Source organism: Python bivittatus, unplaced genomic scaffold (assembly GCF_059951505.1).
Source record: "Python bivittatus isolate LINGU-HERP-01145 unplaced genomic scaffold, Pbiv_v1 ctg000070_np1212, whole genome shotgun sequence".
NCBI lineage: Eukaryota > Metazoa > Chordata > Lepidosauria > Squamata > Pythonidae > Python > Python bivittatus.
The window spans coordinates 2,817,851-2,832,087 of NW_028277034.1; the positions used below are offsets into that span (position 1 = coordinate 2,817,851).

The window sequence follows — 14,237 nt, forward strand, 5'->3', positions numbered from 1 at the left end:
TGTCTGGAGTCTTGCACCCTGATTCTTTAGGGATTGGATAATGATAATCTTAAAATAACATCTGAATGATTGGGAACACATAATTACTCTCTTTTTCAGAGCCTTTAGTGATCATCTGGCTTCTTGCTCTATAGATCAAAATTATAATGATGCTTCTGCTTCTAAAGTGGGTGGGGGAATACACAGTGCTAGAATACAAAGCAAATTATTTGGGTTGTTTTGATCTGGCAATCCTTTCTTTCTTTGTACAAGAGGAAAGTTATTTTTACCACACCATGGGAATTAACACTAGTTTTTCTTCTCTTTTACATTTCATATCTTAAACATAAGAACAACACAGTACAATGCAGTACTGACTACTGCTGAAGAAATATCCTAAATCCTCAAGTTTTAAGTGAAGGTGGAGTGTTCAGAGGGTTTGATTTAAATCTAGCTGCTTTTAATAGCCACTAGCTTCTAGGGCTGTGCAATTGGTCCTAAGTTACATCAGTGAGGCACTTCATGCCATACAGGCAAGGCTATTCACCTTGTCAAAGCGCCTTATATTGTTCCAATCGCCTCCTCTGATGTAGCGGAAAAGGATTCTGTGCTTGCCTACTTCATACAGTGATGTGCAAAACAAAGCATACAACTTTCCTTTACACTTTGCAGGCTACACATTGCCTCATAAAGCAATTTTGAAGTGATAGTCCCATGCCATTTAGACTATGTCCAGCTAAGTTTTAGTAAAAATTATCTGCTGCTCTGAATTGCTGTGGTTTGAAGCAAGGTTGCATTTTTTTACTTTTGAGATACCAAAGAAAAGGACTTTTGATGGGAATTGGAAAAACAAGATGGATGAGGGAATAGAAGAAATCTTCATCCTATGCATCAGAAGGATGTGACTGTGTGTCTGTGGGTGTGTATATGGGAGATCCCAGATCAAACCTTTCTTCATAATGAGTTCCCGAAGAGTTCCATGCCCTTCGCTTGTGTTCTTCTTCTTTAATCCTGCAAATATTAACAGAGTGAAAGAGGATTGCATTCCCAGCTTGGCTAAGCAGGTTACAATAGTATGCAAGGCTAAAAGATCCAAATGCCATTTTTATTTAAATTCCAAAAGTGACAGTGCTGGCAATATCTTTTTTTGAGAACAGCCAAGATGTTGAATAATGAGATCCTCCATGTTGTTTGTTAAGTTGGTGGTTAAATAAAACATGGAAGACAGGCAAGTAAACTGCTTTGGTACTGATGTGACTCATGCATTAACCAAAAATTTGCTTTTGTTGCAAAGCCACGAAAGGAGGCGTTTATGGGGGTTGTCGTTATGCAGTGTACCAACATTTTAGCTTTTACTGTTGTACCATTGGAAACAAAGCATCATGGAAACATTTTAGTAAATTATTTCATAGATCATGTGCAGAGCAAGCTTGTCTTTTATGCTAACAGTTCAGTAATCAAAGCGAAGGCTTTGCCAGTTGTTTTAGAGTAGACCAATGACATCCCCTTATTAGTGACGGGCTAACCGCAGATTGCTTACTGATTCTTGCCAAAGCAACTGAACCTAGATACGTCATTTTTGTGCAGAACGACAGCAGTGATGAAAAACATGGTTTTTCTGGATCACAAGGACAATAAAAATTCAGCTTTGTAAGCCTGTGAGGATATTTAACTGATCGATAACAAAATCTGCAGTAAAGCTAAGGAAAATGAGTAATTTTCTTTTATGCAAACAGATAAAATGCTGCTTTCTCTTTTCATCCTCTGCAGATATGACAAATGAAATACATTTAAGAAGCATTTGGTGGATCGTTTTGTTTCTGGGACTTTTATTTTTAGAGAGAGCGAGAGAGCATTTTAATAATGGTAAAGTAAGGAAGACTCTAAGGATGCTTTTTTCATTAAATTAAGTGGGTGTGAAACGTAGGATGGCCATTCATATCTCACCATGGCTATGAACTACCTGGAACATGGAATCACAGGAGGCTGACATACATGTTTAGTGACTTTTGCCTATCAGGTTCCATTTGACATACTGGAATGGACAGAGGGTTGTATAGAAGAGAATCCATGTTACCCTTGCAGCATGAACATAGAAGTAATTTATGTAGGTCTGGTTCAGATTTAAAATTCCGGCTCTGCTCTATTGCTCCTTTCCACAGTTAAACATATTTTAGCTTCCTAGAACTTTTCCTTGCTTGCATGCAGTCAGTGCATCCAAAATGTTTCCTTCTGTAGGCTTCTGTGCTGGATGTCTGTTGTCCTGTGCAGGTGGATGCCATTTGAGTGACATATGTGGAGGAGGCGTATCAAGACTGCTTGCGCATTGAATACAATCCCTTTTTAAACTCCAAAATAGAGTTTCCTTTTCCATGAAGTGAATCAAAATTCTGTCCATTATAGAGCACTGTATCATTATGCTAACTTGCTTCACATTATGAAATTGATCTCTTTACATGTGATGGCAAAGACATGTATATGTCATGCATATACTGTGTTCTCCAGGAAGTTCTATAGCTGGGGTGGCAGTTCCATAATAATGAAATTCCTTGCTTTGTTAGAAAATTAGATCAGTTGGCTTTAAGAAAAAAATTCAGGTCTGAAATACTGGCAGAAGGTTTTTAAATATACTGTTCCTCTTCCCAAATATATCTGAAAAGTTATTTACCACAGACATATTGCCAGTTTTTATATAAACAGGAGTATTGTAGAAAGGTAATGTTGGCTTTCAATAATTGCAAGCAACTTTTACATTAAATAGACCTTTTTATCTACCATCTGTTGTTGCTTATATGGGTTCTCAATGTTTTTCTCACGTTTTTCTGTTCAATGTGACATCTGGAAAAATGCAGCCCTCCTGAACATAAAAGGATGTTTTTTCCAGCATATGTTTAGTAAAGCTTTTCAACAGTAATCTGATGTTGTCCAATAAACTGAAAAACAAAGGAATTTCAATTTTTTTCACCATAATTTTACTCATGAAAACTGGTACCATCATCCCTTCCCAGAAATTATTATTATTTATTTATTTATGAAAAGGGAAAAAAACCCACATAAACAAAAAAGTGATGCACAAAAAAATGTTAATATCTCATTATAACAGTAAACAATTACAATTCTATATATACTTATCTAATGCAAATATTATTCTAATACGTATATATTTCTAATACATTTATATAACTATGGTTTTATATATATATATGTGTGTGTGTGCATGTATAAAAACCTACTGTATTTTGTATAAATGAGTCCTATACAATGGTATCTCGGTTCACGAACTTAATTTGTTCTGCGAGTCTGGTCGCGACCCGAATTGGTCGTGACCCGAATCAAATTTTCCCATAAGGTTCAATGTAAATACGGTTAATCCATTCTGACCCCTACGAATTTGGTCGCCAACCGATTTTGGTTGCGACCCGAATCAAATTTTCCCATAAGGTTCAATGTAATTACGGTTAATCCGTTCTGAACCATATGTTTGTTTTTTTTAAAACCACAAAAATATGACACAAAGTACAGTACGAAGAGAGAGAATGCTAACCTTGCTCGACGCGACTTCTGGCGTGGAGGACAGGAAGGCGGGTGGGGAGGCGGTTATTGCTTGGAGGGAGAGTCCCCCTCCCTATAGGAAGCCACGACCACGTGTCACGGGAGGGAAAATGGCCACGGATCCTGTTTGTCACCCGATCCGGCGTTCACGAACGGAAGCAAAATTTTGCGAATGGAGCTGTTCGTGACCCAAATTGGTCGTGAACAGAAGCATTCATGACCTGAGGTACCACTATATTTCATTGTACTTGTCCATACAAAGTCTACGTCTATAGGCAATCTGCTCGTAAGTAGCAAGTGCAATCAGGTCTTCAATCCATTGAATAAATGGGGCCATATGTTATCTTTCCTGTTCTGCAGTATCAGTCTTTTGGCTATAATAAGGGCATGGCGAATCCATTTGAGTTGTCCGGTTGTCAAGTTCCATGTACTAGGTATATAATTCAAAAGAATATTATCCTCTGAAAATTTTAGCTTTTGTCGCACAGTCATACTTATGTCATCCACTACTTTCTCCCAAAACTTGGCTCCAGAAATGATTAAAATAATTTTAGTACCTGCAAAATTGCATTTGTCTCTTGGGGTCAAACAAATATGAACAATAGATTTTGAACATTTTCATCTGTTAGGATTGACAGTGTTTTGGTCTAGCCATTCTGATAAAGACTGCTGCAATTTGCTTGAGCCAAAGGATGTGTGGGAAGTAAAAGAAGAAACTGAGTTATATTTAGAACATGTCCAGACAATGAGACAATCATCCAAGTCTTCTAATTCAACATCTGAAATGGAGCAGGCTGGAATGTTCTGTTCTGGCTGTTGAAAGTACCAGACTATTATAGCCATCTTGGTACTACAAGTCTATAGTGCTCCTGCTCTTCCTGGCCAACAGCTGATCAGAGATGTCTCAAGCCATAGGGCTACCCTTGAAGGCCACATCGAAGCTTCAGCTAGTTCAACATGCAGCACCCCAGATAGTCCTTAGGTTCACCCATGTAATACCTTTATTCCAAGAGCTGTTACTGATTGCTAGTCAGCTTTAGGTGTGATTTGAGATGGTAGTTCAAGCCCTCAATGGCTTAGGACCTGGATATCTTCAAGATAGCCTTCTCCAAGTTGAGTCTGCCCGTCTGGTGAGATGTAGCAGAAAAGGCTGGCTGAGGATCTCAGATCTGACAGAATGCCCTTTACAGGAAACCCAGTTTGAGCTTTCTCCCCAGATGCCACCTGCCTCTGGATCAGCTACCTCATTTATTCAGATCACCCGCTGCCTATTCTATTTCTGAAGAGCCATGAAAACCCAGCTCTTCTGAGAGGTATTTGGGAGAATATTTGAAGATTCTGCTACCAAAATGGTGACACGTCAAGGCTTTATTGATATGTTACTGATTTTTTTATGCTATAATTTTACATTGTCGTTTGTAAGCCACTTGGAATCTTTGGAAATTGAGTGGCATAAAAGTTAACTAAGTCAATCAGCATTCGAAGCAAATGTCAGCTACTTCTGTAGCTTAAAGGTTGCTTTTATCTACTTGCTTTATAAATTATTGTCTTTGCACCATACTCATGAAGTACACAGGGCACTCATTAAGTGAAGACTACCTGTATATTTCATGAGCTGTTTTTAAAAAAGGCTGCCATGTTTATTTCAAGCCCTGTCCTGAATTTTTTATTTTTTTAATGCCTACATTTAGGTATGGAAGTATTAAAATTCTTCCTATTCCTGTTCATTTTTACATTTCTGCCTACATTTCTCTTTTCTTTCCCTTTTTGACAACAGCAGAGTTAAGAATCAGCATTAAAGCTAGAACAGAAACAAGTACTGGAGAGATTGCAGTGGGTGAAACATGGTTTTTACTGAAAAATATGATCTTTGAACATGTCAAACTAAAAAAAGAAAAAAACAATGAAGATTCTTTTTCTTCCAGAAGATGTTCAAATAGTTCTTTCAGCCAGGATTGATAAAAGCATATTCTGTATTAATTAAGACAAAAGGGTACTAGAACAAGATTCTTAATTTCATAAATAGGGCACATGTAATATGGAAGCATCTTTGCCAAACTCTAGCAAACTCATGCTGGCTAGAATATATAGAAGGCCTGGGAATTTATTCAGTGCTGTTTTGAATTTGCAGTAATTATTTATGGCATCCTATTTTGCAATAACTCAACAAAACCAAAGTTAAGCTTCAGCTTTTCTTCACTTAGCTCTAAAGTGGGAAGCATATTGTATAAATCAAATACTGTTTCTGGTTAATCGGTTTAAAATCTCAGCAGGTATCTTACTTTCCATTAGGCTGGCATATACTGTGTCTATTGATCCTACTGTTATTAAAACAAATTGCAGATGCTCCAACATGATTTTTCACAGTAATATGAAGGTCCACAGACTGGGAGATTAATAGCTGGCATGTATTTTGATTCTGCAGTAGACAACCCTAAGGTGTTTTACAAGCTGTTCCTACAAGTGTATTGTCGAAGGCTTTCACGGCCGACATATGATGGCTGGTGTGGGTCTTCCGGGCTGGGCACAGAGAGAACTGCTCCTGTCTGTGCTCCTGCACTCTGAAGATGCCGGTCACAGGTGCTGGCGAAATGTTAGGAAACAAAACTTCCAGAACATGGCCACACAGCCCGGAAGACCCACACCAGCCATGTTCCTACAAGATTTGCCCCCATGGCTGTCACCTAGCATCATCTTGGCCATTCATCTGCTATTACTACAGGACTAACTTTCTGATGGGACTCACTCTAATGTTAGCTGTTGTGAAACTTGTAGCCCTGCCCATCTTGGTTGAATTCCCAAATGGTGGTACTATTAAGTGAATTTAGGTTGTGCTCACATTGATTTAGGGGAGCACCTTTTCAGATAGTATACTTCACTTCCTTTAAGCTGAGAACTTAGTCTTGTAGCATTTAGAAGACTGCGGCTCATTCTACTCAGAGAGGTTTTGCATATCTGGCCCTAGCAGCACCACTGTTCCCAAAACTATTGCACAAGAAGGCTCTGTCACTAGCTTCTCCAGTGTTACCTAGAATAGATCTGTCTTATTATTGACTTGTGAGTACAGTGACCATGCGTCCTTTATTATAAAGAATAGTGCTTTATTTCAGAAAGCTGTCCTTTAGATTTATTTTTCAAAAACTCACTTATGTCCTTTATTTTGGTCATTTAACTTTTACTGTACAAATGGTACCACTTAATGCACAGTCTTTCATGTTTATGTGAAAAATATGGAGATGGAATTGTCTTTTTAAAATAAATTTACTCAAATACTGTTGAGTTTAGATATTTTTATTGGAATATGCGCTTTTGTAAAGTTTTTCTTGGATTTGCCCTTGAATTTTCCTTTGTAAAGCAACGTTATAAACATAAAAAATTACATTTTTTAATCCTTATGAACCTCTTTCAGATTTGCCCCTTTTTCAGGTTTGTCCTTTATTGTTTCTAAGAAAATATGGTCACCGTGCTTGTGAGGAGAGAGCTGCACCACTTTCAGGGGCAGAGAGTTCTTTCAGGGGTCTGCCATAGCAAAAGCCTGTTTTCTGGCCCAAGTTCCTCTAGCTATGGAGGAGTGGAGGACCCTTTTAGTAGGCCTTGTTGAGATGCTCTGACCAGATGGACAGATTCTGTCTTGAGGTGATACAGATATATCCCAGTGCTATGTCAAATAGGACTTTATAGATGTTGACCAGAACTTTGAATTGGGCCTGGAAGTTTACTGACAACCAATTTTTTAGAAGCAAATTTTTTAGAAGCACATTGCCTTTTATACAACAGAACATTTCTATTTGTTATGTTTGAGATCAGACTTGGTCCCAGATGGTCATGGATACTTGCTAATCATCAAATCATCAGCATGGATGTGTAAACCACTCTTTCTTCTGAGAGCTGAAGTGTTTCCTTTCTCTGGCCAAGTTAGTTTGAAAAGCTTTTGTCTCTCTTTGAGAGTGAGATATATCAAGGAGGGTAGTTTGGACAAGAGGCTGTATGTTGTTTCAAATGGTAAACTGTGATTGTATAAAGACACATTCTTAATAAATGGTAAATAGAAGATTTGCAGCAAAGTTTAAGACCCAGAAGCTCAGAGATACATTAAATTTTATTTTTTAATTTTTTTAATTAAAAAAAATTAAGAATAATGTTTGTACTTACATTTTAGACTTTAAAATAATAAGAGAGATATATGCTTGAAAAATAATCAATGGTCAGAAATATAGGAGGGGCAACTTCTAACATGCCTTCCTAAAATACTTTTAGGAAGAAGTATTTTAAAATATAAGCCAATTGTGGTAGGATTATATTTGAAATAAAACTTTGAGAACTGGTGAATAGTCTCAAACAGGAGGGTTCATATATGGAAAAAGTTTTCGGTTTGAATTGGTATTTACTGATTCTATGTATTAACAGAAATACAGTTCATATACTAAAATTTGTGCTTTTCTGAATTTTGAATCACAGCTCACAGCTCAAATATCCATAAATTATGAGGAAATTATGATGTAAATAAAATAAAATGCCTTGCAGTAGGCAAACATTTACAAAAATGTATACAACAGAAAAATGTTCAAAAAGGTGCCTCTTGAATGGAGATACAGTAAAACTGCTTTTTGAAGGAGTACACACATTTTTTTAACCTGTCCCAAAATGCAGGGACATTTTGTCCCTGCATTTTGGGGCAGATTAAAAAAAGTAAAGACGTAGAAATGGATTAGAATGAATTTAGGAAAAAAATAGAAAGTAAGCGAAATCAAAATGGATGGATTTGGTTCATAAGAGGCCTCTTAACTTTTATTATTTCCTATCTGAAAGTCAACAAAACATTAAGTTAATAAATCAGAGCTATTAAAGTGACAGTTCACTTATATGGATCCTGAAACTCTGTTTTCTAAATCCATCTCCTGTGAAAAATAAATTTATTGATACTTTAGTTTAACCCATGGAATTGAAATGTGCCTTTAGCTATCATATTAATTTGTTCCTGTTGTTTGAGCAGTATAGTATTAGCAGCACATGAAGTGCAATTTGTTTTGAAATTAAATGCTTCACTTGCAATTTAGTTTTAGTGTTGTAATTATGGGTTAGACGAAAAAGAAAAATGGTGTATCTAGTTTGCAATTTCCATTTCCAGCTTGAATTTCATTAAGAGTCTCCTTAAATGACAATGTATTAAATAACACTTGCTTTGTGCCACTTTTGAAAAATGAAAGATAGATTAGTTTATTTGTTTTGGCTTTAACTGGATTTTTGAATAAATACATATTTCCTGTTTTGCAGTTATAAAACTAAAGTATCAGCTGTTAATGATATATGTTCATTTTAAGTGTAATTGTTCTCAGAGTGGTTCATATTCTGACTGCTGTTTTTTCTTCTCCCTTTAGAGCTGTATTTTTGTTGGCCTTCTGAGTAAAAAAAAAAAAAATCATTTACCAAATTGTAAGCCACTATGATTTGTTAAGGTCTTCAGTGTCCTGGCTATAGTAAGCTGGATACTGCAATACATTTGCACTTCATCAAAAATATCTTCCCTTTGGCAGATAATGAACAAGGAGTTACAAGGAGAACTTGAAAAATTACCACTTGGTAAATAGTTGTCTCTATCAAAACTGAGAAACGTATCAATAGTGTCCTGTGATAAAGTTCTGATTTTTCATATTTATCAAGGTAATAGAGTGAATTAGAATGGATTAACAAGAATAACCACAGGACCCATGCTTTTTCAGAGATTCATATGCAGACAGGTTTACAAGTTGCCTCCTACTCTGTAGCTGACAGTCCAACTGTAAATGCAATTTTTAAAGTAATGATGTCCATGATCCTACCTGGACCATGCCCATCATTTATGCAGTCCCTGGACCATGGTCATTCCATCCAGTCCTTCATAGGCCAGGGGGAAAGACCACTGGACTCAGTTAAATCCCTAGCCTGCCTATTGCATAGCTTTCACTTATACTAACCAATGACTGAGAACTGAGTCAATGTTTTAATGCACTGTAACATTAACTTTAATGCAAGTGGTACACTGTGGCATGGACACCGTACATAGTGAGATAGCAGTTGCTTAGGTACTCATAAATAAAGACAAGGCATAATGCTGATACACAAAAGCAAGACCTGAATTAACATTTGCCATAAGCTCTCATCCTCTGCAATTTAAATGCAGTTTTCTTTCACCTCATTATAAGGGCTAGCCTCTGTTATACTTGCCATTCCTTCAGCAAGATGATCAAAAGTCATGTCTGATGCCACAACAATCTAAATAAAGCCGTTCCTCTTTCATGTTTATAGTGCTGAAGCATTCTCATTGTTGCAAGTTGTCTTCTTCCACTTTCCTAAAGAATAGTTTCTTGATCACCAAAGCACTACAGGATGAACATTTTTATGAACTTCATGTTGTTTTTGCAAGATAGAGTCTTCCTGAACAGCAACAGGCAGGTGTGATTTCAGTGTCTAGTATTTGCATAGATTTGCAACTGGTTTGGCCATCCATCTTTTTGGGTGGCTTCTTAATTGAGTTTTTATTTCTCAGAATGTTTGTAGATGAAATGATGATGAACCCTTGTGTATATCTGACTTGTTATCTGCAGATAAGAAAAAGGGCAGCAAATTTCAGCCTTTCAAAAAGTTTTTTGGAAGGAGAAAAAAACGGGAGACCACACCAGATCGTGAGGCCACCAAGTTGAAGGCAAGCAGTTCCTTTGGAAATGTCTGTAATGGTGCACTGTCTTCTGATGAAGAGACCAACAATGGCTTGAGGTAATGAAATTGTGGCATGTTGCCATTGCTGAGTCTTACGCCTTGAGGTCAGGCCAGGAGAAGTATAGTAGTTATTGTGAAAATACTCATTTGAATGAAATCCAACCCTTGGTGTTCATTAAGGGACTATAATATGGAAGTGGTGTATTATGGAGACATTTCTGATACACGCATGTGGTATTACTTCAAAACATCTGTTTTGAAGGGACTGATTTTGTAATTTGCCCACCAAAGGAAATAACTTCAAGATAGTAGTTTCTGTATCCTCATCCATTAGACTGATTACATCACCATGCTCAGTGCATAATATAAGGTTTTATCAGGTTTATCATGGCGATTTTCTGAAATAATTCTAACCTACCCCTGCTTCAGCTATTTCCTTTTTTGTACAGGTAGTCCCCGGGTTAAGAATGCCCAGGTTACAGATGACCCATAGTTAAGAACGGAGCCTATTGTAGCAAAATTTGAGTTAAATACACAATGATTTCAGTTAAATACACAATGGTTTGTGTTCATTACACAATACTACTTATACATACTGTTCCATCTTACATACAAATTCAACTTAAGGACAGACCTTGGGAACGGAACTCGTTCTTAAACTGGGGACTACCTGTAATTATTTAGAGTAGCTTTCCCTGAATGAATGGCCTCCAGGGGTATTAGTTGTTTTCCTAAAATTCCCGGCTAATGTGGTCATTCTGGCAGTAATTTCTGGAAATTGAAATCACCAAGTCACAGAAGGTTGATTTACAGCATATCTAAAGAAAGAACAGATAATAAGATATGAATATCTATTCTTCTTCTATCTTTATAGAGAGGTCTTTTTAAAATTACTTTTAAGCCCTGCTCTAATTGGAAAGTACTTTGATTTTTTTAAAGCCACTCTGAATTTCAGCTTAGTTGTCGTCTTAGTAAGACGATCAGATGTTTATTGGAATAAGCTTGCTTTGCTACCAGCTCTCTTGACTACAGTTCATTTCCATATTCTACCCAACTTACTTGTTAATGGTGACTGAGACAATGGCCAGGGCATCAAGTAGGCTGCAGCAATATTAAGAGATCAGGAATCTAGAGAAAACCCATTTTCAACACTTCTGCTATCCTTAATGTGCCATTAAAGCTCTAGAAATTCCAAGACTCCTGAGAGTTGAAACATGTTCCTCCCCGGTTCCATACAGCCATGTAGATTGGTGCAACAATGTCCCATGAAAAGCAAACACTTGTTCTCTTGGAAGGCTCTTGTTTCATTTTAGTGAGACTTCTGTGACTTTTTAAAACACAAGGTAGACTGTAATGGTATAAGTGCAGCATTGCCTGAAATGAGACAACTGCAGGTTGAGGAGAACTGCCTCTGTTGCCTTTCTGTCTGTCTTTCAAGGGAAAAGACTGTGAAAAAATGGAAGTATTGACCAGCCCATTCCTTCTTTTTGCTATAGGAAATTATTCCACAGTTGATGCTCTTTACTGAAAGCTGTGCCTATTTCAGGTTTTCTATTGATTAGCAGGTAGAGGACATTCCCCTTTCTAAATGAGTTTAATACGGTCATCATAGATTATTTCAGATATTCACCTGGCAGTCATTGTATAATAAAGGATCAGATAATAAGAGAAATGTATAGAAGCATAATCAGGACAAGAGTGTCTGAGTACTGTAATCTCAAAAAGGATATGCTCATGTGTCGATTCTCCTGAAATCAGTTGAATCTCCTGTTGATAAGAAAATACCACAATTATATCATTAAATACTATATCATTTAAAGTAAATTTGTATGGTGGAACCGTTTACACAGACCAGTTGCTTACTTGCTGTAGTATCGAGGCAGTTATTTGATAAAATATAGAATTACCCACCGAAGGACTCAAAAATCCTAATTTATGAGAGGCAATTTCATGTTAAATTTCTAATAACATTCAAATGTTAACTTGTCCTTAGATGCAGTAATCGCAGTGGTTTGAGGAGTAACTCACATGTATCACGGCAACTGTTGTCATAGCATTACCATGCCATTTAAGGAGAAGGGCTGTTGAGCAGATAGTGGGAGCCTGCTCCGAGCATATATTTGCTCAAACTTGCTTTTTCTTTTTCTTTTTTTTATGGTTCCTTCAAGACATGACAGTATACCAATAATGCCAACGGATTCTTATTTTTGAACGGTAATCTTCAGAAAAGCACATAAATATCAAAGTATACAGGTACAAGGGAGTTCTGTAAGCAGGGCAGCACATAACATTATTCATCTTTTCTCGTTTCTATTTGTGCATGCTTCAATATGGGAGTGGGAGGCAGATTTCTGCACTCTAAAAATAAGTGATAACAACTTGATCTTTTTGGAATGATCGTGTTCTTAGAATTGTACAAAAGCACAGCAGAACCACAACACAGTTATATGGGCATATTTGGAATTCTGGTGCTATTGTAGGTGAATAGGTCCATATCACAAAGATGCCAAGGAAAGAAAAGGGACAAAATACAACTAAACCTATATGTAGTACCACTGGCCATAAAGCAAGCTGGTATCCTGCAGTGAAGTTGGTACAGCAAATCCAAAGAATCACAGCCAGCATGGCTAGTGTGTAGCTGCAGCAAACCTGGTAGCACCAATCTGTAGAACAGTGTTTCTCAACCTCAGCAAGTTTAAGTTGTGTGGATTTCAACTCCCAGAATTCCCCAGCCAGCATGCTGGCTGGAGAATTCTGGGAGTTGAAGTTCACACATCTTAAACTTGCTGAGGTTGAGAAACACTGCTGTAGAAGGTTACTCCAAAACCTCATAAAGGGAGAAAGGAAATGGAAAGACTATTGCCCACACAGAAATTGCTATGCTATAGACCCTAATCCTTGTAAGTAGTGACCCACATAACCAATAATCAGAGATGATGAAGCTATAGTCTGGAAGAGGCCACAATTCTGGTTGACATTTAATGCCAGATGATGAGCTTTTTGAATAATCGAGTTCTACAAAGCTGTCCCTTTTCGTATTCACTGAATGGTCTTTGTGGAAGGATGCTCAACCTTCTTCAAGTTAAGGACCATCCTTGGCCTTTAAGTTACATGTGGGCAGATGCAGTTGTAAGCATGAAAGTGACAGCAGTAAAAAAATGGGCAGGGAGAAGGCAAGATCAAAATGCAATTGAACTTAATATAATTGAGATACAATTTAGATTGCATTAAATTAATAACATACAGTTATTAGAATTGTTCCCCACGAATTAATACATTTTTCTTTCATCATACAAATTATAATTTGACAGCAACTTGTGTAGAAGCTCTGGAGTTGGGTCCAGATGTATACCCATTATTTAAGCAGTGAAAGTAGATTGCTTCCTCTGAAATAAATGTATTCTATATTAAAAAAACATTGAAAAGTGGCCTGGTAGCAGAAAAAAGAAAGTACCACAGTAGCCCACTGTGTTTGTCATGTGGGGCATAGATAAAATCCTATGTATCTAAATTGCCTTTCAGGTCCTCCAATTATAGCATGGGAACACGGGCCTTTTCCCATGACAGTATTTTTATGCCTGATGGGCGAGCAGAGAGTGAAGAGTCCATTCAAGCAATGTCACAAGATAATCTCGTTGGCAAAGTCAAAACTCTTCAGGTAAGATTGAGCAAATGCTGCGCTTCCAGAAATGTAAAAGTTCAAAATCTTCTGATTTCTTATTATATCATCCCTATAATCTAATGAAGACTCTAGAGGTCAGTTGGAAAGGCGGAGGGAAGTGAAAGCATATCCATGCTATGTCCTTGAACAGCTCCCGTCCTGTCCTGTTGTGGTTCAACTCTAAGCCAATTTAAGAAAAGCCTGTCTGGACTGAGACACTTGTGCATGGCTTGCAAAGTATTCATTCAAACAGCTGGCTACTATGCCTCCCCTTATTCAGTTCCTTCTCTGCTATGCCTTTCCATTCCAGGAAAACAATAGCCAATTGCTTTCTTTTCTGTGGGTGGAT

General features: G+C 37.3%; 1 protein-coding gene across 5 annotated transcripts in view; it reads left to right on the plus strand.

Annotated features, from left to right (window-relative positions):
- Nucleotides 1–14,237, plus strand: part of CRACD (capping protein inhibiting regulator of actin dynamics) — a 124,050-nt gene that overhangs the window by 71,067 nt on the left and 38,746 nt on the right. For 3 of the 5 annotated variants that reach the window (XM_088130945.1, XM_088130966.1, XM_088130952.1), the window contains 2 exons: nt 10,116–10,284; nt 13,750–13,885. In XM_088130945.1, the coding sequence (XP_087987071.1) occupies nt 13,766–13,885 (120 nt within the window). In that variant the 5' untranslated portion in view covers nt 10,116–10,284; nt 13,750–13,765. Of the gene's footprint in view, nt 1–10,115; nt 10,285–12,334; nt 12,442–13,749; nt 13,886–14,237 lie in introns of those variants that run through there. The other 2 variants (XM_088130961.1, XM_088130956.1) reach the window with 2 other exon arrangements.